The sequence below is a fragment of the Xyrauchen texanus genome, chromosome 39 (assembly GCF_025860055.1).
Source record: "Xyrauchen texanus isolate HMW12.3.18 chromosome 39, RBS_HiC_50CHRs, whole genome shotgun sequence".
NCBI lineage: Eukaryota > Metazoa > Chordata > Actinopteri > Cypriniformes > Catostomidae > Xyrauchen > Xyrauchen texanus.
The window spans coordinates 2691048-2718103 of NC_068314.1; the positions used below are offsets into that span (position 1 = coordinate 2691048).

Sequence of the window (27056 nt, forward strand, 5' to 3'; positions counted from 1 at the left end):
AAATTCCCACTGTGTGTTTGTTGTTGCAGACAGCAGCAGTGTTAGAAAAGCCCAAGACAGATGACCTTAGAGGAACCATGCGTAGAGGTCAGAGGTTAAAGTTCAAGGTTCGGGGTCACTACCTGCTTACATCTCTCCTCCATGTCACTTCCCCCCGGCAGGGAGGCCACAGTCGAGCTCCGGCCCGACACCTCCTCATTCACCCAGCTGTGGAGACTCTAACAGCAAGTATGAGACACATCAGAACACTTCCTGTACGGCCGTTCATGCGCCTTTTAACAACTCTACATAGCGAACAAAGCATTACTATTATCACATATTTCGTTGACAAATAATGTTACTAAATTTTTTCACACCTCACAGATGCTTTATTTATAAATATTTTGAAATATTTCGTCATGCTTTATGTTACTGTATATTTACATGGGTAATAACTAACTTTGTAATTATTTTATGGAGCTGCTTGTACTAACATATTGTTATTGTTATTAATAATAGTCAAACTCAATGAAAACATTTTTTTTAACTACTTTAAAAATATTACAATCGCTTCAGCCTGGAAGAAGGTAAACAGAATTAATAAATCACCACTAACTCCACATAGATACACCCCAATCTGGCAAAATCCTGATTTTCATCTGTACAATATTCCTGTCCACTTCCCATCATGGCAGCACAACAGAATCACTCACCTCCCTCATTTATTCCAAAATAACCAGTTCATATAATTTAATACAATAGTCCAGAAACACAGTCTAGGGACGGGACAGTTTCTCCAGTATCAACAACTAATGTCCATAATTAAATCAAAGATTAATATAACCAATAATCCATTACACCCTTCATTGGGGATACAATGACACCCGGGACGGAGAGGTTTGGCGAACTTGGTGTGCACATGTTAAGTTTGCACAATTGTACAGAGATGATTTCACCTCTAAAGAACAAAATTGTGCCAAAAATGACCAAAAAATTACTAAAAGAGCAATTGTAAGTGGGATGGACAATGGGGTGGCCAGACTTTGGTCCATGGTCACCCCTGGCCACCCCCTAGCACTGCCACGGTGTGGTGGGTCAGTTCTCCTGATTCGAACAGCAGGATATTGACTACACTGACTCCCTACTGGGCTGGCTCCCCCCGCAGGGTTTGAGAGAGGTTTTTGAAAGAGACTGTCCAGTGGGTTGGTCCAGTGGGTTGGCCGGTGGGGATAGAAGGCGACCTTCAGGCCACATGCATTCCCTACTGTCCTACTCTGATTCCCCCTGAATGGTGGCTCATCCCGTATCTCCGCGGAATACCTCCTCCTTTATTTATTTTTTATTATTAATTTTTTCGTAGTTTATTATATAATATATACAAAAAATATAATGTTCCTCTCCCCTCTCTACTCCACAGCTTGCCCTACATATATATTTACATACATACAGAGACGTACACACGCACAACACAACCTCACACCTACACGTCACATAATCACATGCAAAACATGTTTATGGTTTATTGTTTTGTTTGTCCTGTATTTATGTTGCTATATTCCCATATTTTGTTCTAATAAAAAACAATAATAATATTAACATGTAATATGTGTAACACAGACACTAAAATAAAGTGTCACCAATATTTATTATACGCAAGTGTAATTTATAAACGTCACGTTTAACTCGATTGCAATTCATTTGATTTGTTCGATATTTTTAAACAATTTCTGCCATTACATCAAAGCCAGCTCGCTTTGGCATAAAGATGCTGAATTGAATTTTGATGTTTAAACAAGTTCTCAAAACTATTACTAAAACTTGTAATCAAACACCATGATGTGCCATGCTTGTCAGATTCGTCACCGAGTGATTGATGATGTTCATCTCTCCTGCTGAACACCAGCATCATTTCAGAGCAAATTATTTGAGAATTCTAGAGAAATGTGATTCTGAAGAATATTATCAGTCTGGACGTCCTGGAAAAGGGAAAACAGTGGTGACATCATGGTTCCTCAGTAAAAGTCACTGACCTTTCTAACGTCTGAGCTCTTTGGTTCTGTTGTCCACGTGATGATTCGAGAAACAGCCAATCGAGTCTCGCTCGAATTAACGAAGTCTGATGGATCCATCTGTCTCGACAAAGACTCGATGTGCTTCAGGATGGCCACCTTCACCTGCGCGCGGGCACACACACACACACACACACACACACACACACACACACACACTTTAAAGGTTTGGATGACGGTGAAATATTTTTTTCTTGTTTTTGTTTTAAAGGGCTTTTACACACTAGAGAAATCTCTGATGGAGCGTTTGATGGATAACAATGTGGATGATCAATTTTGGCAGTGTGGAAAGAGCTGTATCAGATTCAAATAAAAGGAAATACAGCAAATTGGTGAAAAATGTACGTGACGTTCTGTAAGTCACACTGATCTATTTGCTGCAAATGTAAAAGGAAACAAAAGCAAATGTTTTATTTGATTTTACTGTCATTAGTACAAACAAAACAACCATAAATATTCATTATGAATTAGTTAGAAATACTGTATTTGAGGCCAGTAAATTCTCTCAATTCACCCACCTTTGTGGCAAAAAGTACATTTTGGAGCCTGGCTTTAAAGGAATAATTCACCCAAAAATTTAAATTCTCTCATCATTTACTCACCCTCATGCCATCCCAGATGTGTGTGACTTTCTTTCTTCTGCTGAACACAAATGAAGATTTTTAGAAGAATATTTCAGCTCTGTAGGTCCATACAATGTAAGTGAATGGTGACCAGAACTTTGAAGCTCAAAAAAGGACATAAAGGCAGCCTAAAAGTAATCCAGTTGTTTAATCCATGTGTTCAGAAGCGATATGATAAGTGTGGGTGAGAAACAGATCAACATTTAAGTCTTTTTTACTCTAAATCTTCACTTTCACATTCTTCTTTTACTTTTGCCGATTCGCATTCGTCGTGCATGTCACCAAAAAGGACTTTAAATATTGTTCTGTTTCTCACCCACACCTATCATATCACTTCAGAAGACATGGATTAAACCACTGGAGTCTTATGGATTACTTTTAGGCTGCCTTTATGTGCTTTTTTTGAGATTCAAAGTTCTGGTCACCATTCACTTGCACTGTATGGACCTACAGAGCTGAAATAGTCTTCTTAAAGTCTTTATTTGTGTTCAGCAGAAGAAAGAAAGTCACACACATCTGGGATGGCATGAGGGCGAGTAAATGATGAGAGAATTTACATTTTTGGGTGAACTGTCCCTTTAAGCGTTCAACTCAACAGTTCGCGTGACACAATCATAACAGATCTCTCTGAATCAACTCGGAAATTAAAGAATAAAACGTGACCAACCTTGAGGTTCGGAGTCTGTGTCTGATCAACAATAAATCTCATCAGGATGTTGAACTGCTGATCGTATGGAAACGAATCCCTTTGAAACACACGGCGGGAAAAAAGAAAATAAACAAAACATTTGCTACAAGACACAAACTCTAGACGTCACAGAATCAAATGAAGTAAACTCTTGGTTTATACTGTACATCAAACTAAATTTGTTTCATCGGTAAAGATGGTTTAGGATGGAGAAGCTGGTTCAGACCTGGTAACGTCTAGGGCCCGCTGGACCTTGGCCTGAACGGACCCCAAAAGATCGGCCCCCATTTTCTTCAGCAGCTGCGTGAGCAACACAAACAGCCAATCCTGAAGCTCTTCTCTGTACATGGTGATGAAATCCACCAGCGTCTCCAGGAACATACTGAACACCTGCCGTCAAACACACACACATTAGTGTGCACACATGCACTAAACTAAAATATGTTGACAATAAATATTATATTTGTGGTATTTGTTTGAGTTTTACACACTTACTCTCTGATGTAACAGCCCAAACCAACACCAGAACATGAAACACAAACGAGTCATTAGCATTAGTAAACACACACACACACACACACATATTGTGATAGAATAGATGTTCATATGAAATCTCACCTTGCTGTGAGGATCTGCAAACATCCTGGTGAAGATTTCACAGAGTCTCTTTAACTCTACACGACTGAAATAGAGCACCAGCGGTCAGGTTAATGACATCTCAAAGCGTCTTTGCATTTATTCTGCAATCTTTATACATCATTTAATTACCAAATAGGAATGTAGATTTATAGCACACAAAAACATCATATTTTTGTATATATTTACATATAACTGTATATATTATATTATTAATCATTTAGAGATCTTGTCCATGTCATATTTCACCCCAAAATCAAAGGAAGAATCAGAAAGTTTATTTACATTGAAGCAAAAGAAGAAAATTGTTTCCCTTAAATCACTGTTCATTACAGATTTACCGTTTTACTGTTTGGGTCAAATGTGTAAGGCACCTCAGCAGAACTCAGAATTTGGTACCTGAGGACTCTTTGGCTCTTCAGAAGGTTCTGGAGCCCCAGCAGTCCTTCCTTCCGCTCAGACCAGTTGGAGCTGGCGCAGTGATTCAGAACTTCAGCCACGTCCTCCGTCTGCCGCAGGTAATGCGGGATACCTCCATTACGAGAGCTGAAGGAGCGCTCCGAACAAGCGCTGGACGCGTCACTGTTGGCATCGTCATCAGAGTACATGCCAGGAGACTCATAACGGCGGCGCATCGGTCTCACCTACAACAGAGAAGCATGAGTAAATTATTATTATTATTACACAAACCATAACTGTAATTGAAATACTATTATTCAGATTATAAAACCATACGTGCAGATACTTTATAAAAGAGAAATGTTCATTTCATATAAAAGTGGCATGAAATAGATCATGGTCATTATTGTGTTTTGAACAGTCTCCTGTATGTACTGTAAAAGTGTGTAAGGGTAAATCTCATGAAATCTGTCAAGAACACGTGCAGGTCATTTTTCATTCCAAAATCAAAAGGAAAAAATAATAAGAAATTGTCTTTGAAATAAATAAATATATACACGCACACTGGAGGCCAGAAGTTTGGAATAATGTACAGATTTTGCTTTTATGGAAAGAAATCTGTACTTTTATTCACCAAAGTGGCATTCAACTGATCACAATGTATAGTCAGGACATTAATAACATGATAAATTACTATTACAATTTACTTAAACTACTTCAAAGAGTTCTCATCAAAACATCCTCCATGTGCAGCAATGACAGCTTTGCAGATCCTTGTTATTCTAGCGGTCAGTTTGTCCAGATACTCAGGTGACCTTTCACCCCACACTTCCTGGAGCACTTGACCTTTCACCCCACACTTCCTGTAGCACTTCCCATAGATGTGTCTGTCTTGTCGGGCACTTCTCACGCATCTTACAGTCTAGCTGATCCCACAAAAGCTCAATGGGGTTAAGATCCATAACACTCTTTTCCAATTATCTGTTGTCCAATGTCTGTGTTTCTTTGCCCACTCGAACCTTTTCTTTTTGTTTTACTGTTTCAAAAGTGGCTTTTTCTTTGCAATTCTTCCCATAAGTCCTGCAACCCTGATTCTTCTCTTTACTGTTGTACATGAAACTGGTGTTGAGTGGGTAGAATTCAATGAAGCTGTCAGCGGAGGACATGTGAGGCGTCTATTTCTCAAACTAGACACTCTGATGTACTTATCCTCTTGTTTAGTTGCACATCTGGTCTTCCACATCTCTTTCTGTCCTTGTTAGAGACAGTTGTGCTTTATCTTTGAAGACTGTAGTTACAACTTTGGATGAAAACTTCAAGCATTGTATCACATTCATTCCTCAAAACAATGATTGTCTGATGAGTTTCTAGAGAAAGCGGTTTCTGTTTTGCCATTTTTGACCTAATATTGACCTTAAGTCATGCCAGTCTATTGCATACTGTGGCAACTCAAAAACAACACAAAGACAATGTTCAGCTTCATTTAATGAACCAAATATATTTCAGCTGTGTTTGATATAATGGCAAGTGATTTTCTAGTATCAAATGATCAATTTATCATGATTACGCAAGGATAAGGTGTTGGAGTGATGCTGCTGTCTAGATTTGATCAAAAATGACTTTTTTCAAATAGTGATGGAGCTGTTTTTTACTTCAGTAATGTCCTGACTATACTTTGTGATCAGTTGAACGCCACTTTAGTGAATTAAAGTACCGATTCCTTCCGAAACAGCAAAATCTGAACATTATTCCAAACTTTTGGCCGCCAGTGTATAATATATATTTTGTATGTGCTTAATGGTCATGAAAATAATGTCACAATGTACAAAATTGTACTGCTCCTAAAAATAGACTTCAAATACAATTTCTCATGTCTTTCATTTGATTGTTGGGTGAATTATGACTTGGACTTGCTATTGGCATGTTTGTAAGATGTACAGAAGACATGTACAGAAAGTCCATTTGCATCCGGCTTTATTGAGTTTGTCGGTAATCTCACAGACATCAGATAAGTGCAGATAAAGTGAAACAATGATGTTGAATCATTGACGGGGGAAAATTGAAACAGTTAAATGTGAATAAATAATAACTACCTTATTCCTGGAGTCTCCTAACAGCTGATGAGGTCACACAAACACATCCAGAGAGGAAAAGGCAAGCACAAATATATCAGGAGTCATACAGGTCAAGAATATAATGTGAAATATTATTCAGACTCTAGAGTGATAAACCTCAACATTACAGTATACTGCGTAAATATATTGCAGATTTATCTATGGCAAACGTTGCCAGGCATAATTTAACACAATTCATAGTTCATATTAATTAGTCATTAGGGTTAAGTTTAGAAATAAAATAAAATAAATTGTTTTACCAAATATGAAACTTGCAATGGCAGACTTTATTATATATATATATATATATATATATATATATATATATATATATATATATATATATATATATAAAATTTTACAACGACAACATATTACATTTACAACATATTATACCCACTGAATCTTAATGAAATTACAAAAGAAACAACAAAAATTATTCATTATAATAAAAACTTAGAATGAATATAATAAATATTGAATACATGCTGTACTGCTGACGAAATACTTAAAAAAAATATTGGCAGTAAATTGCATTAAAAACAGGGACTAAAAATAGTTCAAGGAACGAAAACGAAAACCAAAATCAAACTAAATTGTGAAAAGAGATTTTCAATTGTTCCACAGTGAAAACATAATTTTTAAATCCTGGTAACCGTTTATAACCGGTTAATTCATGAAACTAAAGGTCAAAGTGTTTATCACAGTAAATGTTTGGAACTACAACAATGAAACACGTACAGTACTCCTGAAGAATACTGCTGCAACAATTATTGGCCTTATCGCCTGTTGTGGATGAAAAATACCTTTTTATCAACTATGTATAATTGCTACTGTACATGCACGGCTAATTAAGATACAAGGAAAATGTTATTTAGTGGTAAAAAGTGCATTTCTCAGTTGTTTTCAAGTCTTCACTGAATTATTGTTAGATATGATGCATTAATACAGATCCGATGCTGTCAGGATTTGACTGTGAAGCAGATCTGTAATTAAAATGATACTTAACTGTTAATTAACTCTATGCTTGTTACGATTTCTATGCTGATAAATCCACCAAACAGGAAAAATATTTATTGCTTATTTTTGCTTATTCTGGTGAGGCAAGTGGCTGTTTTTAGTCCTTGATTAAAAGCATTTGTATTTAATTAGCATTTGGTTGATATGTACGAATGTATGTTTTCTTTTTACTTAATTTTTTATTATTGTTTTATAGTTAATTGTTTTAAAAATATTATAAAAGTTATTTCACATTTTTTTATTAAACATCATACTTTATATGTTAATGCAGTCACATGTCTGAAGCCCTTTGAACTGCACTTGATGTATGAAAGGTGCTATACAAATAAAATGTATGAGTATTATTATATTTCATCTGATAAACTTTTTGCATGTAGTAAACAGAAAAAGTTTAATATGCAGCAATTAAGAATTGACATACAGTAAGAAACATTTGTTTGTGAAGTGTTCGTTTAACTCGGGACTGAGCAGTTTAAACAGTATAATGTGATGCACCGAGATACTGTCAGTATTTATGAATTCATTGTGATGAATCTCACCAGAGCATCTGCTACAGCAGCTTCCACCTCTGTGCCCGTGTTCAAGATCCGCATGGCGTTAACAGATGCCGAGATACGAGCGTGATGAATCAGACCAAACCGATCTGAGAGGGAGTAGATTAGTATACTCGTGTGAAATGTTTTGATCAGCCAAATAACACTTGTCATAACATGCATCTAATTAATTAATATCACACCAAACAACCCTGTGTAAATGCAAATTAAAGATAAATTATATATTGATTTGACAGCATGCAATAAAACAACACTGCAATCAATAATCAAAATAAATGAAAACAAAAATCAATAAATTACAGGAAACTTAACAAAAAACAATCAAGTACACAAACAAAATTTAAAACAACAAAAACCGACATCCTAATCAGTCAAAAAAACGGCACATTTCCCAATAAAAAAGCACAACAATCAAACAAACATACAAATATGAAACAAAAGATTACAAAAGAACAAAATATTATTTTCCAGTTGGCATGCAGGACAAATAAGCTGTATTGTTATACTGTCAGTGAGGTCAAGAGCTCTGTGTGGAACTGTGATTGTGGTGTCTGGCACCACCATGTGGATGAGTTTTATAAACACAGAGGTCATAATTCACTACATCATTCTGCTAAAAAATGCTATAAACATGAATTTGACTGGCGGCCGCATTTCTGAACAATTTGTCATGAGCCCTGTTAAGTATTCTGGTAAACTGAAATCTGGTGCCGTGACCCGGATGACATGCAAGTCACCTGTCTGCAGGCCGTCGCCCGCCGTCAGCGCGCTCGTCGACCGTGAGTGTCTGTGGGATGCTGGAAACGACCAGGAAGCAAGTGACACACATTTCAGAAACAAACCTTTACATTTAGTTAAACATAATTGCATTTGCCCTGTCATCACATCACCTGTATATTTTTTTTTTTACTCACAAACACACTCAAAAAATAAAATATTCCTTGCCAAGAATAAAATTGGTTTAATGAATGCCAAGGCAAATTTAGTTGCTTTGCCATTTACCAAATTTATCAAAAACATTTTTACTAAGCGTTTTAAGTGAACAGGTCTGACTTTATAGTTGTAGGACAAAATAAAAGGCAAGAGAGAAATGTTCCAATTTTTTTAAAAGGATTATATCACAAGAAATATATTTTTCCTTGATTAAGTTTAATGAATGATATAAACAAATGATAACTTTCAGAAATCAAAACTTGCTCCCCCAGTCCAAAAATACTATTTATTGCAACTAAACATGTTTTGTCAGCTGCCAAACCGACTTCCACAACTCTGATGACAGGTGATATATACGTCCACCCATGACTGTGCATTTGACACTGACGCCTGTTGGGTGATCCAGTCACGGTGAGGTAATGATGATGAAGCAAGATAAATACAATTATAACCACAAGAAGAACAAACAACATGAATAAAATGAGAGAAAGTTTGCCAAACCTTGTGCTATTCCTGTGTGTGTGTAGCACCTACAGCTCTGCAGATCCTTCTGAAGGATCCCAATGGTAGAAATGTTTTAACAAGATCCCTGATCATTGCAGTTTGATCAGCAGATTTCAGCTCAAACTGTTTAATGAATGTGTATCAATGTCTTTGCCATTAAAAGTAAAAACTATAGCAAACCGGACAGCAAACACGCAGCCTGTGTGCTGTTACTCATTTCACATGCAAAGGGGAAGTTTCTTAAAGGTACAGCTGCAAAAACAGGCTGTTTTATGCTATGCATCAGGGTGATGGCACAAAAAGGTATATGAAAATCTAAATTATGGCTGTTTTTGGAAACAAAAAACATAACTAACATTATAAGTAGATCTCCGGGAAAAAAGTGTTGTAAAACAAAATGTGTGATATGACTCCTATAAACACAAACAACTAAATTGCAGCAGTTAAACCCAACAGGTATCTAGTGTGATGTTGGGTGTCTTACCCAGCGGACTGAACCCTCGAGCCGGACTCGTGTCTCTGCTGCTCTCACGACTCGTATCACGACTACAACCCTGACTCATACTGGGCCTTGGGATTCGACTGCCCCTCACTGACACACACACACACACACACACACAGACAGCAGCACAGTTGCAGGCCAGAAGAGAGGAAAACACATGCATGTAGAACAAGACAGCAGGTTTGATTAATCACAGAGTTTTAAAGACCTCAGAAGGTGAGGTGTAATTCAAAATATGATGTTTAAAGAATTGAAAATTCTGTCATTTGTATGGAAAGACAGCTGCACTGAAAGTGAATGTTGACTCAGGCAAAAGGCCTATTTAGACTTCTGCGCCGAACCTCCCCCGTAACCTCAACGCGTTGGACTATGAGGTGGTTTGCACTTAAAGTTCTGTGTTGGTGTAAAAACAGCAGATACTCCCGATTCAAATGAGCCCAAATACAATGTGATGTGATGCAGAGAACTTAAAATAATCCTGGAAAAGATGCGACGCTACCTCAGATTTGTTTTTAATCATGTGGGAGGAGCATCTGTGGTTAAAAAGAGGACCAATCAAAGCTGTTGTGGTCTGCGTAGAGGCACGCATACTTACAATTTTGGAGAGGTGCATGTCAGCCTACGGCATAGATTCATTCGACGCAGAAGTATAAATCGACCGTAACATTATGCCTTACATCTCCTTTTCTGTTCCACGGAAGAAAAATGTCACGAGTTTGGAAGAACATGATGGTGAGTAAATGGTGACAAAACATTATTTTTTGTTGAGAAATTCAAGAGGTTCTCCATCAAGAAAAATAAAAGATGAAAATATAACAAATATAAAATATATTTTACACACTGTCTATATTTATATTAATACAAATATTAATATAATTTTTTATAAAATTAATTAAAAAAAAATACATATAAAATATTTAAAAATATATTTTATATAAATAAAAATATACATATTAAATATATAAAAATAATTAATATGTGTAAACAAATTGTTCTGAAGTTGAATAAAAAAAAAAACAAACAAACAAATAACACCGAAAACATATCCAGTGCTAAAATTCAACTAAACATCATGAGACAAACATTCAACAAGTCTTCAGCTCACAAATCAATCAATAGCTCAAGACTTTTAGGACAATAAAAACTATTTAATAAGGCATATTGAGAGCTAAATGGGGGAAAAAAAAAAAAAAGACATTGAATATGTTAAAGGGCACCTATTATGGAATTTAGAAAATTACCTTTCATGTAGTGTGTAACATAGATTTAAGTGAACAAAAACATCCTGCAAAGTTTTATATCACCGTAAAAAAGTTATTGTCTCTCAAAAGTAGGAGTCGAATCTGAGTCAACGTAATGAATCGTTTTTCCAATGATTCATTTTCCTTTTCGTTGTGACGTCAAGACGAAAAATTATCAAATTGACCACGCCCACTCAAAAGTGACATTTTTTTCACTGCCCAGGGACGAGCATGTGAAGAATCAGTGGCTAGAGTTTATATTTAAACTATACCACACAAGTATCGCCCGAACCTTGTGCTGTGTTCGCCTCATTTTAATGACGATTGCTTTATGAACATGAATGCTTTCAAGTGTGGATTCGCGAGCCGGCTGATACTGAAGGAAGGTTCAGTACCAAGTTTATTTGGATCAGCTTCCTCCTCCGAATCACAACCTGTAAGTATTATTAATAATTGTTGCTTTTATGTGTTTTTTAGCATGCTTAATAAGTATTTGTGTGTGGTGTGTAAGTTACGCTCAGCGCAGCTTCTAGGTCTACAATGTCAATGTTTTTGAAATATGTGAAATGTTTGTCGATGTTATTGGAGTTGTCATAAAGAATAGAGCATACTTGTAGTATGCAGTGCTTTATCAATATGTTTATGCATTGGGCTAACGCAAACAATAACTGATTGGGTGTTTTCCACCGAACTTTGGGCTATGATCGCTAACATAAATCAACTCAAATTCCTTCTCTGATTTTGATTTTTTACTACAAAGCGATGATCAATCTCTGCACAGAGTATACCAATGACAACTGACTGGGTCATCTGACCAATCACCGCAGACTAGCGTCACGCAAAGGAGGGGTTTGGAAAAATGAGTCGTTGAACGAATCATTTGGGAGTCGGTGAGCAAATCAGGTAAACATAAATGCATATTATAAGACAACAATTTTTGTCATTGCATGCATGTAAAACTGTTGTTGGGGACTCCCAAAACAATATTAGGAACATATTAAATGCCATAATAGGTGCCCTTTAAAAAAAGGTTTTGCAAATACATAATACATGTACATACTACAGAGGTCTGATACCCAACCCAAGCCCGACAGGACATTTACATTTATGCATTTGGCAGGCGCTCCAAAGCGACTTACAGTGCACTTACTACAGAGTTAAGTGCCTTGCTGAAGGACACAATGGTGGTGGCTGTGGGGATCGAACCTACAACCTTCTGCTTAACAGTTATGTGCTTTAGCCCGCTACACCACCACCAGGACCCGGCAAACAAGTTTCGGGCCTGGTTTGGACTCAACTTTGTGTTCGGTTTGTATTTGTAATGAATGTCCAATTAAATGAAATGTGTTATTTTTATGCACATTTTTTTATCATTCTTGGAGAAGAAAAGAGCCATTTTGGGTCCGTGCTTAAACTTAATGCCCGTGCAAACCTCTAGTATACTATACAGTATGTACATACTATAGTGGACACTGATTTATATGTATTATATTTTTACCCTCTCTGCTGCGGGTAGGGCTGGTCTCTTTGGTCTCTTGAGGAATTTGATTGCGTTTATCTGACGGCGCTCCACTGGATCCAGTGACGTGAGCAGCTCTTCCGTATGAATGAGCCAACAGCCTCCGGGGTGAATTAGAGCGACTGCCAGCTATAACACACACAGTTATAAGACAATGAATATAAAGTGAATTGATTTAATGTAAATGCCCAAATAAATACAATATCTATGATAAATCACAGGCTGATGGCGAAGCAGCACATGGAGTGAACACAAATACAAAGAGACGACGACTTCAACAAACAATCAACTGAACATTGAAACACAATAAACAACAGTAAACATTTGGGTGCTGGACAGGCCGTGACGGGACAGGCAGTGACGCACCTTTCCCAGTGTTCAGAATGGAATAATAATACTCCACAGTGTATGTGTGTTCCTTCAACTTTGGTAACTTTTATTGTGCCTGGGGTTGATTTTTATTAATACAAACAGATTTCAACTATTTTTGTCTCATTAAAGGTCTCATTAAAAATGACTAGGCCTTCATCATTTATTTTTGTTACTTTTCAAATGTCTTATACATCTAGATTTGACAGTTTTAGCTTTCAGAACCAGACTTCCAATACGAAACTATGAAAATACATTGTAAAAATACTAATTATTACATGTTTAAAACTATGATCATCTAAACAATGAGTGAAATAAACCGAAACCTTTTCAATATTTATTCATTTCAAATCAAACAGTAGTTTTGCCAAATTATGCAAAAAGTGAAAACGTGTTTTAATTGAGTGTATTTAGTAAACATAAAATGCTAGCTATGAAATGATCCTTAACAAGACAAAGGAGTCAGTCATTTTATTTGAAAAGCGTTAAAAATGTCATTTCTATCAGCAATTTGAGATGTGCTGGAAAACAAAGAACACACAGCAGAGATAGTAAGAGTAGTATGCTAGTATGCTATTCTGAACACAGCCCTGGTTTCATGATGCAGGATATGCAGGAGTGAATCCATGTGTTTTACTTCATACCGTGAGTTTTACCCCCCACTCGATTAGCCGATCTGGATCCTTGATGCGAAACAGTGAGAGATTGATGAACATTACCCATGAGTCCGTGCACTGGACACGCTATGGGTGACTGTCAAGCATGCTGATGTTAATGACACAGAACAGAGATGTGTCTGATCTTCATATCTTCATTGATTTGAACTAGGGCTTTCAAACGATTAAAATATTTAATCACAATATCTTTATAAACATGAGAGGACAATATATGCTTCATGTATTTTTCAGTCACCCCCCACCCCACCCCACCCCACCTGTTTTACCGACGCCAACGCATGTGACTTTTGCAGCTATTGTGCAAATTGACTCGCTTCTCGTGAACTTTGCTTTATTAAAAGCTTAATTTTACACGTTAACGGCATTAAAAATGTTTTGCCATAAAACGAATTTTGCATTAACACATTAATAACTGAGGGGAGTTAACCCCTCCAATAATCAAAACAAGCAAGTACAACATGTGTGAGGCACTTAAAATGGAAGTCAATGGGGCCAATCCGTAAACGCTAAAATACTCAAGGTTTCAAAAGTATAGACACAAGACATAATCAATATACATTATTTCAGTGCATTGACCTTTTTGGTGTAAAGTTTGTGCCAATTTTACAACTTTACAGCTCAAGAAATACAGTAGGAGTGCTTTTATAAATCATAAGCTTAACTTTCTCGTTTTATAAAAATGGTTTCCTTTATACGAGCAGTATGAGATATGGTGACTCTTCCTCCATTTGCCATCTGAACATACAAAAACATTTTTTGGCTTGATTCGATAAGTCTTAGTGGTCATAAAAAAAGCAAAACCTTTGGGATTCGCTGTCAAAAATTTACCGGCCATTGAAAATGTTTACTCTGATTCTTCTGCTTTAAACTCTAATTTAATTTTCAGAATTGTGCACTTCATTTCTGTTTCTTGATGTTCATTTTCTTGTAATTATTATACATTTACTTTGAGTTATTTCATTATGTCTGAAATCAATTATTTGTAGAAAAATGCTTATTCTGTGTCTTCTCTTTGTAACACCATGGTCAGGTTTGATTGCAGCAATAATGACATTAACTGCAAAAACTGACACTTCAATTCAATTTAAAAATGCTAAACTTTGACATATAATAGTTTGATAATGTTTAAATATATATCCTAATGCATATCTTGTGATAAATATAAAATTAAGTTATAACAAGTCATCAGACTAGTTTCCAAGTCAGGTTATTTATATTTTGTTCACCAGATGGCAGAAATCTGCCTCCAAATGATGTCACATTTGTTCAGCTTATTGTAGTGTAGGTTCTGATTTTTATTTTATTTTCTTATTTGTATATGCAAATTAATGGTAACATTTTAAATGCCTATGTAAATAAGATCAAAATAGCATAAAATCCCAAAAGAAATTAATAATTGTTTTGTTCTAACTTTAGAAAAAAAAAGATGTTACACATCTAAACCTTCTGGTTAAAAATTGACCGTGAATACCAAAGCGAGGTGCCATTTTTCCACAGGAGGGTTAAACCCACCAAACATCGGCCTCATTCAATTCCATTGTAAGTGCGATTTTTGCTCCTTTTTTTAAAAAGTATGGACGAGTTGAAATAAATTTTGGTGGTAATCAACATTATGCCACAAATGCTGACGACTGAGCTTCACTTTAATTGGATCTGAAATATTCCTTTAAAGTGAGTATCAATCAACTATCCTTGTATTAAAAGATGGCCCATGACATTCAATAAAACATCTCCCTCTGTGTTACACGTAAAAATGAAAGTCATCCAACATGAGGGTGATACAGAATATTTTGGGTGACCTTTAATAATATCCAATATTCGTACAGTTTCTCTGGTGAAAATGGATACTTTATTGACATATATGACATCCTTTATTGATATAAATCCTGTACATCATTTTGATGGCCAGTATGGGGCAAAAGAACAGCTTGATGTCATTTGCAAACTCACGTTGTGATTGGGACACAACTTTGGCTCGGCTCCTCCCCCTGCTGTCTGTCACAGAGGCTCCGCCCCCAGCAGCAGTCTCTGAACTCTGTCGTCTTTTGCGCACATGGCCTGCGGACAGACGAAAAACATGCAAAAACAAGAGCAAAAATGTAATGATACAAAACTGTATCATCCTTTAAATCGAAAGAGACACTTTCATGCACAAGAGTATGAACACACAACTCATCGACAATATTTACACTACACGAGCAAAAACTGAGAGAAACAGTGAACAAATATGCTGTGAACTTTCTTAGAGACAATCATGCTAATTAAAGTGTAAACAAACAAATCTGGTTACAATCTGTGACCAATCAACACAACGATCTAAACATAAACTACCACCTTCAGCTGATTATGACAACTTCAGACAAACATGCTTGATGCCTACAAGCTTTGAATGTTTGTACCGTAGCAAGTCTTTTTATGTATGTAAGTCAAATACAATATTGCACTTATTTCTGGAGGTGTACAAAGATTTGATGCTGAAATACAGGTAAAGTTCTCCAGTCCAGTATACACAATAACCAACATATTAAAGAATCTTAACTCCAGTATCTGACGCTCTGGAGCACTAATAGTCCATGCAAACAGTTAACAAATGAGCACCACACTGACAATATTTCAACATTATACAACAGAAAACCACAGAGGGAGTCTATGAGACACAAACCTCAAATAAATATACTTATAGACTCACACACACATCTTACCCTCCACATTATCAGTAGCATCTTTGAGCAAATACAAGCAGAGGAGGTGAATAACAGACATTATCATCAGTGCGTGTGAGAGGACGGGAAGGAAATATGTATTACATTTCAATCGGTTTCTCACGCAAAGCTATCGTACGACTTTTGAGACTTTCTCTCGTTTACTTCATCCACTCATCTGCTCTCCATCTCTCTAAATTCGATTTCTTTCCCTTTATTTCTGTATGTCTGTTTTACCCAGTGAGGCGTAGGAGCCGGGCGGCAATGCTGCGGCAGAGCTGAAGGGGGCAGCAGCGGGTACGGTGGGCATTCGAGACTTGGCGCTGGCTGCAGAGTTGACGTCGACGTCACTGCGCGATCGCTGCAGTGAGCCTGCCGTGGACGACACACGAGAACTCACGGCTTTAGCTGAGAAAGAGAGAACAATGTGATATTATTGTGTGTAAAACCATGTGGTGTTACTGTGGTCCACATATATACAAAATATTGTTATTAAATTTTTTTTGCAATAAACAAGTCTATAATTTATCTTGAGTCATAACTAGGAATGCACTGATATGAAAACATTTGGCCGATACCAATATTAACAAGAGCCTATAGGCTGATACTGCCACCGATATTTTACCACTTACCTTCTTTTATCATCAGATCACTGTTTACATTGTTTTACTTCAACCCCCTTTTAAATTCTGTATTATAATGGTATAATGGATAATGCCACCCAGACCGCTAGAGGGCGCCGCTTGCTCACACAGTGCTGACTGGTACGCTTCATGAGACTATGTTTTGAAATGCTGTCTTTTGAGGTTTAGTAAGATTGCAAGGCCATGTTGTGATTTTAATCTTAATTCAATCAATCGTGCGGCATTAATGGATATTATACCGATGTCTACGAAGTCAAAGTCTGCTGGTTTCAAAGCGTTTTGGATGGTTTCCCTCATCATGTTCATTTAAGTGCCGCTCACAACTGTGAAATAATAATAATATTACTTGTTCTTAGTTGTGCCATCTCTACTAGATATTGTGGCTATTATTATTTCTGGAGTTTTTACAAATTGTGTTACTAGTTAATTATACATCACATTACCATCAGTTTTTCATATCGGCATTGTCATCCTAATAACTGATTTGCCGATGGTATTAATTTGGTTAAAAAATGGCTGATAAATATCGGCATCCGATACATAGGTGCATCCATGTTCATTACTCTTTTTGTTGAAAAGGCCATTTTTGGCTTGTGTGCCTTAAGAGTTAACACCCTATAAAAATGTAAAATGAGTAACAGCGGTTTACTGCGTTTACACACGAGCTGCAGGTTTGCTGTCGGGTTCAATATAGTTTCCAATTTTAACCGCAAAGCTGCATTACATTGTGACAGATTCATAAAACAATCTGCGCTGAAAGGTGCTGCTGAAACTGTAAAGATCACATTGAAATGATGAGGGATTTTGTTACAAAAATTAACTTTAGTGGCTTGTTTCAAAAGTTTGGGAAAACTTGATTTGATTCTTCATGATACAACCCCTTTAAATAAAAAATACTTTGCACTATTCCTGAAATATAGCATCTTTCTCTCTATTTGATAGGTATTAAAACTACAGTATTTGCATCCTCATCTTTACCATCTTTCATAACTAACTCTCTGCATACAAAGATGTACTGCTCTCATACTGCTTTTTAACACATAATTGTCTTTATAAGATAAAAGTTTCTCACTTCTGCTCAAGTTGCTCCCGACAGGCGTTTTAGCCGACGATGGCCGACTACAAAAGAGTGAAAGAAACACAATAATTCATGTGTGAAAACTCATTGGCACAATACAGAGTGGTTCATAAAACCGATAATACACACATATTAAACAGATTTTCTCACTTTAAACTCTCTTGTGAGCTTGAAGACGAGCGATCAGACTGCGGCAAAGACATGATACTGTCCGAACCCTTCAGATGAGACTGAAGCGCTTTCTGATAGCTCAGTTCCAGCGCCTGAAACAGCTGCTCCGCCTCTTTACTGAAGTGTGCATGAAAACCCCAGTAACATCTACAATGGAATGATCAAATTCATAATGCATAAATGTTCATGCATATACAGAGCAGAAACTGTATAGTTTACTAAACACTTAACCAGCTGTACTTAAAAAGTTTCAATGCCGGATTTTACTTGAAGCATTTCAAATTCTAGACTGGAGCTGTAAGGGGAACATATTTCATAAATAAGCAGGTAAAACATTAAAGATTCATCAAATTTGCAATCATATCAGGAGGCCCAAAGAACTGCATCCAAAAGTTCCACAGAATTGGAACGCTTTCCATTTTCAATAACTTTAGCTAATAATAAGAGCGTAGTACTTACATCATCGTTTAAAATATTTTCTATAAAGTCTGCAGCTTCAGTCTCGGAGTGCGTTTTGGTTATCGTTAGTATTTTTAGCTCTCTTTAACACATTTTACCATGTCTAAATCTATATAATAATAATTCCTTACATTTATATAGCGCTTTTCTAGGCACTCAAAGCGCTTTACATAGCATATGGATGATGATGAGATGGCAGCCATAGTGCGCCAGAACGCCCACCCCACACCAGCTATTGGTGAGGAGGAACCCACAGAATTCCAGAGACTTTCTCCTTAAAAATCTGATTTAAGTCTTTTGATCAAGTCTAGGGCTGCATATCGGTTATCGGAAATAACAAAAATTCTTCAAAATCGGTATAACCCAAAATTCTTTTCCCAATTTGGAATGCCCAATTCCCATTGTGCTTTTATGTCCTCTTGGTCATGTTGTGACTCGCTTCAATCTGGGGCGGAAGACAAATCCCAGCTAACTCCACGTCTGAGAAAGTCAACCCGCGCATCTTATCACGTGGGTTGTTGAGTGCGTTGCCACGGAGACGTAACGCGTGTGGAGGCTTCATGCCATCCACCGCGGCATCCACGCACAACTCACCACACACCCCACCAAGAATGAACCACATTATAGCAACCACGAGGAGGTTACCCCATGTGACTCTACCATCTCTAGCAACCGGGCCAATGTGGTTGCTTAGGAGATCTGGCTGGATTCACCCAGCACACCCTGGGATTCGAACTAGCGAACTCCAGGGGCGGTAGCCAACGTCTTTACCACTGAGCTCCACTTTACCCCCAAAGATTGTCTCCCGAAAGTCAGCACATATTGCAGTCTTTTGATCAAGTCTAGGGCTGAATATCGGTTATCGGCCACAACAAACTCTATGTCAAAATCTTTTTCACAGAATTCTGAAGATCTTCTCTCAGAAAATCATCACAGAAAATGCTAAAAAAAAGTCAGCAGATATGCCCTGTCATTGGCCACTACAAAAATAATCGGTAATCAATATTGTGCAAGATTTCTAGTGATCAGTTCTATGTAAATCCGTTAGTGTGTCCAAACATGCATACTACCCCACTATAAAGTATGCTAAAAACAGTATGCCAATGGAGTAGTATGTCCGAATCCTCATTATTCATAAAAGCACAAGTTAGAAACTGACGACTGGACAATTTACTGTCCCATAATCCCATGAGAGATGAGGAGATGTCCCGTTTAAAATGCTGGATTTAAAATAATGCAGGTGAACCACGAGTCGGATGTAAGTGATGTACAGTATATACCAAGAAAGTTGTTCCTCATGCCTAAATGGTTCTTGTTTAACAAAACCAGAGTAGATTATTTTCACGGTTGTTGTTATTATGTCATATACTCGAAATATGTCCAATTCATAATCTATTCACACAACACATGAATACCTGAAGTTCATACTGTTTTACAGGCCTCAACTGCAGTACATACTCTGACAGTACGAGATTTAGGACGCAGCTAATCTGGACAGCAACCATCATGTTTTTATTATACAGTATAAATACAGAAAACACTCACTTTCTAGCAACGGATCTTGCTTCTGAATCGGCATCATGTACTCCTTTTTTAATAGTTTCCACGAGAACAGCTACATGCCTGTAGACACAAAAACATAAAAGCAACTTTTAACGCAATATAAATACAGCGTCCGTTCAACCAAAACGCCACCACAGCAGTCCCATGGCTGTCCCAGCAGACCTCTCAAAACCGGCCATTAACCAAAGACACGAAATGCTGTCGAAGGCATTGCCATGGCAACAGCTGGTATTAATTCCACTATAGTGTACTGAACATGTTTAGCTTGATCAATAATGTTATATTGAATCTGTATGATTGTGTGTGTGCTGTGTATCATCGTAAAAATCTTTGCACACTTTTATGCATTTATCTCATCTCGAACTTATTCCCAAATCTCTCTTGGGAATTCAGACTGTCATTGTGGTACCATCAGGTTTCATACATGGGGCAAGAAAAGTCCTTTCCATTAAGGGAGACTTTAGGGTAAATTTAGTGACTGAATGCACTCCAACGCAACAATAATATTTACCAGTTACTCTGATGGACTGATTTGTACATTTTCCATCATGGCATATTTTTTGTTTTCATTTGCCTGATAATAAAAACTTTTGATATTGTCTTGTTATTGCCAAAAAAATCTCTCTCTCTCACTCTCTCTCGACCCGGCCCGCATCATGCAAGGGATTTTTGACTTCTCAAAGTTACAGTATGTCACATCAAACTCTTTTATTTCAGATGAGTGAGAAAAATCCTGTTTTCCATTAAATGACCCTTTAATAAAGGAAGATTCTCACCTGTCCAAAGAATTTGTCTGCCACTCCCTAAGCAACATATCCAAAAACTCAAAACAGCGGCTGCAAGACAAAGAAAGGTTACTGATGAAATCAAATCTGAATGGCTGTGATTGGAGAATGTGTTCATTCAGATGTGTGTGTTTTCCTCACCGTCTGACGGCCACAGATTTAGACTTGCAGTTGTTGGTCATGATCGGGATCAGTCGTGGGTAGTGTGTGTGCTTTATGAGACAAATGCAAAACACAATGCTCAAGACACGGACATGAACCTATTTATAATCATGATATTAGGTTCAACGTACATTAGGGTCCAAGTGTCTAGAGGTCGACCAATAGTGGGTTTTGCCGATACAGATGACTAAGGTGGCGGGAAAGGCCAATAACCAATTAATCGTCGATCGTTTTTAAAATCTATTCATAGAATGATAAAAAAAAAATCTTAATCTTTCCTTACTATGACGGGCACAGACAAAGAGTCCTAAATTAATAAAATCCCAGATGCAGATTATTGTTCAACCAAAAACCTAAAGATTTTTAAATAACCAGAAAAAAAAGATTGTTGTGCATAACTATAAACAAGACTGAAATACACCGGAGACTCTTATTTTGAAATGACGAAATACCTACTGGCAACCATCGCCATTGATTTTTGCCGATATCAACAGTTCTAAAAAGCAAATATTGGCACTGATTAATCGGTAAACCCGATATACAGTATCTCACAAAAGTGAGTACACCCCTCACATTTTTGTAAATATTTGATTATATCTTTTCATGTGACAACACTGAAGAAATGACGCTTTGCTACAATGTAAAGTAGTGAGTGTACAGCTTGTATAGCAATGTAAATTTGCTGTCCTCTCAAAATAACTCAACACACAGCCATTAATGTCTAAACTGCTGGCAACAAAAGTGAGTACACCCCTAAGTGAAAATGTCCAAATGTGAGGGGTGTACTCACTTTTGTGAGATACTGTATATGTCAACTAGAGTCCACTAGTGAATATAATGCTATTTTATTTGTCTACTTTCATACATTTTTACCTGCTACAAATGATCTGTTTAAGCACAATAATTGTGGATTTCAGACCGTCTCAGTATTCAGTATGTCACTCTTTTGCTTTAATGACAGCATGCACTCGATCAAACTATGCTTAAATTTGATTAGTGATCTCTAAATAATGCCGAATCTGAAAACGTTTCAAAGTAGTGATACTTCGTACTCATTTTACACCATAACTTTCTTTGTTTTAAATCCTACAACTCTTTTATTTGCAGGTATAAACTAGATTTTAAATCCTAGATTTTCAATATGGTCACAGACTTTTGGACTCCAATTTCTATGTATAAAAGAAAGTCAAAATTGTATCCAAGTTCTTACTATTTAAATAACTTTTTTGCTTTTCACTTAAAGGAATATTCCGGGTTCAATGCAAGTGAAGCTCAATCGACAGTATTTGTGACAATGTTGATTACCACAAAAATTCATTTTGACTGGTCCCTCGTTTTCTTTAATAAAAGCACAAATGTGTGTTCCAGTGACACTCTTCCAATGGAAGTCAATGGGGTTTAATCTGTAACATTAAAATACTGTTTCAAAAGTATAGACACATAAACAATATGTGTGTTAACATGATTTTACTGTCATTAAATCACTTACTGACCACATCTGTGTGAAGATAGAGACAATTATACAACTTTGTTGTCATGATGACATAACACCATAAACCATAAAACTCTAAAATCACTGTAAAATTTTGATTTTTACAGCTGAAATAATACTCGAGTTTAACAGAAGAATTAATGAAAGTGCTTTTATAAAATTATAATCTTCACATTTCTGTCTTTAAACCTCCAAAAATTGCCCCATTGACTTCCATTGTAAGAGTGTCACTGGAACACACATTTGTGCTTTTATTAAAGGAGGAACCAGTCAACATTAATGTGTGTGTTAATCAACATTATGACACAAATACTGTCGATGAGATTAACTTGTACTGAACCCGGAATATTCTTTTAATAGTCCTGATGTGTGACAAATTATTTTTTAAAAGTACAACTATTCCCTATAGTTTCTCAATTAACATTAGGCCATAAAATATTGTGTATTCTAATAGTGTGTATTGACTTTTTAATAAGTCAAAGAAAGACTTATGTTGGTGTAAAACTGATGTTTTCTTTAATATTCAGAATCGAGGATTCTGTCCGTCACACCCACAAATCCAACAAGCTTTCCATGACGGTCCAAAGGAGACGGCACACACTTAAATAACATTCAAATCAATGTTGTTCTTCATGCTTGCCGTTCCGAATTCAACATCAGTACATCACACAGTACATCACACAGTACATCACACAGTACATCACAGCTGGTAAAATGTGGTACATATTTGTGTGTGTGCATTAAACATACTCGTATAATAAGACGGATCGCTGCCACTCCAGACGTCGCCATCACTTTCGTGCTGTTTGGTACGAGGTTTAGTAACGTTGGCATGATGTTCTCTGCTCCATGATCAAACTTACTCCCCAACACAGACGACAGATACCTGGAAGAGACACATCAGACAATGAATACAGAACGCTCGGTTCTGAAACCTAGTGAGCTGCCTACTCAGACAGCATTTTAAAGTGATGGTTCACACAAAAATGTAAATGCTCTCATCATTTACTCACCCTCATGCCATCCAAGATGGCTTTCTTTATTCAGAACAGAAATAAAGATTTTTAGGAGAATATTTCAGCTCTGTAGGTCCATACAATGCAAGTGAAAAAGTCCAAACCATTGAAGCTCAAAAAAGCACATAAAGGAGCATACAAGTAATCCATAAGACTCCAGTGGTTTAATCCATGTCTTCTGAAGCGGTATGATAGGTGGGGGTGAGGAACAGATCAATATTTAAGTCCTCTTTTAATATAAATTATCCTCCCTGCCCAGTAGGTGGCGATATGCATGAAGAATGTGAATCATAATAATGTGAAAGTGAAAGTGGAGATTTACAGGAACAAATTACTTAATAAAGATTGATCTTGATGCTTTTTGAGTTTCAAAGTTTTGGACCTGTATTGTATGGACCAACAGAGCTGAAATATTCTTCTAAAAATCTTCATTTGTGTTCTGCAGTAGAAAGAAAATCAAACACATCTGGGATGGCATGAGGGTGAATAAATGATGAGAATTTTTTTTAAACAACTAGCCCTGTATGGCATCTTTGGTCAATTTTGGCCAAACTCTAAGGTAGGTAGAATTACATGAATCCTCCACAGAGAAGGCAATCCCAGAATGCACTGCAACAAACTCCATCCAAGATGGTGGATGAAGTTAAAAACATTTTGTTAATCGAATTCATTACATGATATGCCAAACTATGAATTTAATGAATCGCATTGATCCATTTTTGCTGAAAAGGCCCACAAGTTCAAAATATAATAAATATGATCTCTAGTCATAAACGGTGCATTTTCGGGCATTATTAGAAATGTTTTATATACTTTAATTAATCGCAAAGAATTACAACATTTAATTGACAGCCATTGTTAATTATAAATATATGAAAATATCATCTTAAGTTATATAACATTTCAAACCAGTCAATTATGAGGTTCTTAGTTATAACGCTGCCTTAATGCTAAAGTATACAGTACTTTGGTTTTTCCCGTTGCTGATGGCTCTTCGCGCATAGTATGTGTGATGTCAATTGTTTCATTAGCACAGTCTGCGCGGACTGTCCACACGCGGCACAGATTTACTCGACACGTGAATAGTCCTCATCTGTGCGCATGGTATAGAACATATTTATATATCAAAACATAGAAAAGAACTAACATAGAATACCCTGGAATTTGTGTGACCCCGGAGAGGGCATATGAGGCAACTAAAAGTGCTGATGTTGCAAGAAACGCTCAGAGACAATGATACTATGATATGAGAAAGCACTGGGAAACACAGCAAGTTTAAAGATTAACACAACCAATAATCAAAATAACCGCATTATACTCAGATTGTGATATTTTATTTACTCAAAATGTATATGTAACACTTCCCACAGGAAGGAGCACAGGAAACAGGTGTTCAGCACAAGGTAAGCTTTAAATTCTCTTTATTTACAACGCACAATGTAACACAAGCGCACTGAGTTGGCTTGTCGTCTCCCCCCGACTGGAGGCTCTGTCTCTGCTTTTATGCTGCTCTCCTCGTGCTCACTGGAATTAGAGACAGGTGTTAGGCATAATTTAGCTCAGGTGTAAGCGCCCTTACCGCTTTCCTCTCCCGGACGGGCGCTTGACCACGCCCCCGCTGCCACAGTATATTTTCATAATAAATTAATTTAAATGGACTGAAAGCCAGGTTACCACCATTAAAAGAAGTCAGAAGCTCTGTGAAATAATGGTGGCGGACAGAGGGTAGAACATGAGGTAATGCAAGATAACTAACTGTATGACATCTCAGGTTTGTTGGTTTGCTCAATATACTCTAACCTTTGACACCTGGAACTCCTGACTTTGAGTGTTTAATTTCCGAGAGGGAAGAAAACTTTTCCACACTCCACGACATTTGAGTTCTAAAAGAGTTTAACAAAAAAGTGTGCATGCTTTGAACGCATTCGGATACGCATGCGGTCAAAAGAGCGTGAGATTGTGTGTGTGTGTATATGTGTGTGTGTGTGTGAAAGAGTGTGCGAGAGTGTGTGTGTGTGGTTTTCGAGGACAATTTTTAGGTTACAAACTGGTAATTACAAGGGTATTATGCTATAAATGTGGTTTATGAGGACATTTCTAGTGTCCCCATAATTTCAATATCTTAAAAACATATTAAACAATGTTTTATTGAAAATGTAAAAATGCAGAAAGTTTTCTTTGAGGGTTTGGTTTAGGGGTTGTTTAGGGTTTAGGGGATAAAATCTATAGTTTATACAGTATAAAAATCATTATGTCTCCAGGTTCATCAGTAGCGCCTCCAACTCCTCCTCTGAGTGAGCAGCAATCACCAGATCATCAGCATACATAATGTGGTTGACCAATAGGGAGCCATCCCTTGACCGCACCCGGGCATCGATCAACCTCCCATTATATCTGTACCAGATGGAAATTCCTCCGGTACAGCCATCGAAGGCTTCACGAACCACATGGTCGAAATAGATATTAAATAATGTGGGAGCCAGAGGACATCCCTGTCGCACTCCAAGGTGAACAGGGAATGGCTCCGACTCACGGCCACGTAGTTTTACCCGGCCGGGCCCGAGATGGAGTGATGTGGTACAGGAGGATGTGGAGCTGAGTGGACTTGCTGATGACTGGTATCAGCGGTGTCAAGACTGGCCTCTTTGGAGGAGGCTTGTGAAGGACACTACTGGCCAGATGGAGGCAGTTGCCCTCCAACAACAACGGAGGGCAGAGGAGCGACGCTCACAACAACGAGCAGAACGCCGGGTGGCTAAAGCACAGCAAGTTGGCACAGTAGGGGGCACAGGTGGTGCATCAGCCAGTCATCTCAGTCAGTCGCCCCGTGTCACCTGTTGGATCTGTCCCGTGACCTCCTGCCAGGGGGCGTTTGACACTTCACGTGGCCTTAACGTGCACATAGCCTGGCACAAGCGTCGTGGTGACATCACTGAAACTTAGTGGCAAATGGCGGTTGTTGTTGTTGTTGTGTGTGCATGCGTGTGTGTGAGTGAGTGTGTGTGTGTGTGTGAGTGAGTGTGTATGTGAGTGAGTGAGTGTGTATGTGAGTGAGTGAGTGCATGTGTGTGTGCATGCATGAGTGCGTGTGTGTGTGCGTGCGTGCGTGAGTGTGTGTGTGTGTATGCGTGTGTGTGCGCGCAAGTGAGTGTGTGTG

At 37.4% G+C, this 27056-nt stretch overlaps 1 protein-coding gene across 1 annotated transcript in view; it reads right to left on the reverse strand.

The window, feature by feature from the left end:
* Positions 1-27056, reverse strand: part of LOC127632515 (CLIP-associating protein 1-B-like) — an 85499-nt gene that overhangs the window by 22596 nt on the left and 35847 nt on the right. Inside the window, exons 13-32 of the mRNA XM_052111131.1 lie at positions 23634-23769; positions 21371-21441; positions 21221-21280; positions 20427-20504; positions 18402-18569; positions 18246-18292; positions 16767-16937; positions 15778-15885; positions 13795-13833; positions 12761-12910; positions 10004-10111; positions 8820-8879; positions 8068-8171; positions 6488-6511; positions 4395-4639; positions 3978-4041; positions 3855-3857; positions 3586-3749; positions 3339-3417; positions 2010-2153 (exon numbers count right to left, since the gene is read on the reverse strand). Coding sequence (XP_051967091.1) covers positions 2010-2153; positions 3339-3417; positions 3586-3749; positions 3855-3857; positions 3978-4041; positions 4395-4639; positions 6488-6511; positions 8068-8171; positions 8820-8879; positions 10004-10111; positions 12761-12910; positions 13795-13833; positions 15778-15885; positions 16767-16937; positions 18246-18292; positions 18402-18569; positions 20427-20504; positions 21221-21280; positions 21371-21441; positions 23634-23769 — 2023 coding nt within the window. The remainder of the gene's footprint in view (positions 1-2009; positions 2154-3338; positions 3418-3585; positions 3750-3854; positions 3858-3977; positions 4042-4394; positions 4640-6487; positions 6512-8067; positions 8172-8819; positions 8880-10003; positions 10112-12760; positions 12911-13794; positions 13834-15777; positions 15886-16766; positions 16938-18245; positions 18293-18401; positions 18570-20426; positions 20505-21220; positions 21281-21370; positions 21442-23633; positions 23770-27056) is intronic.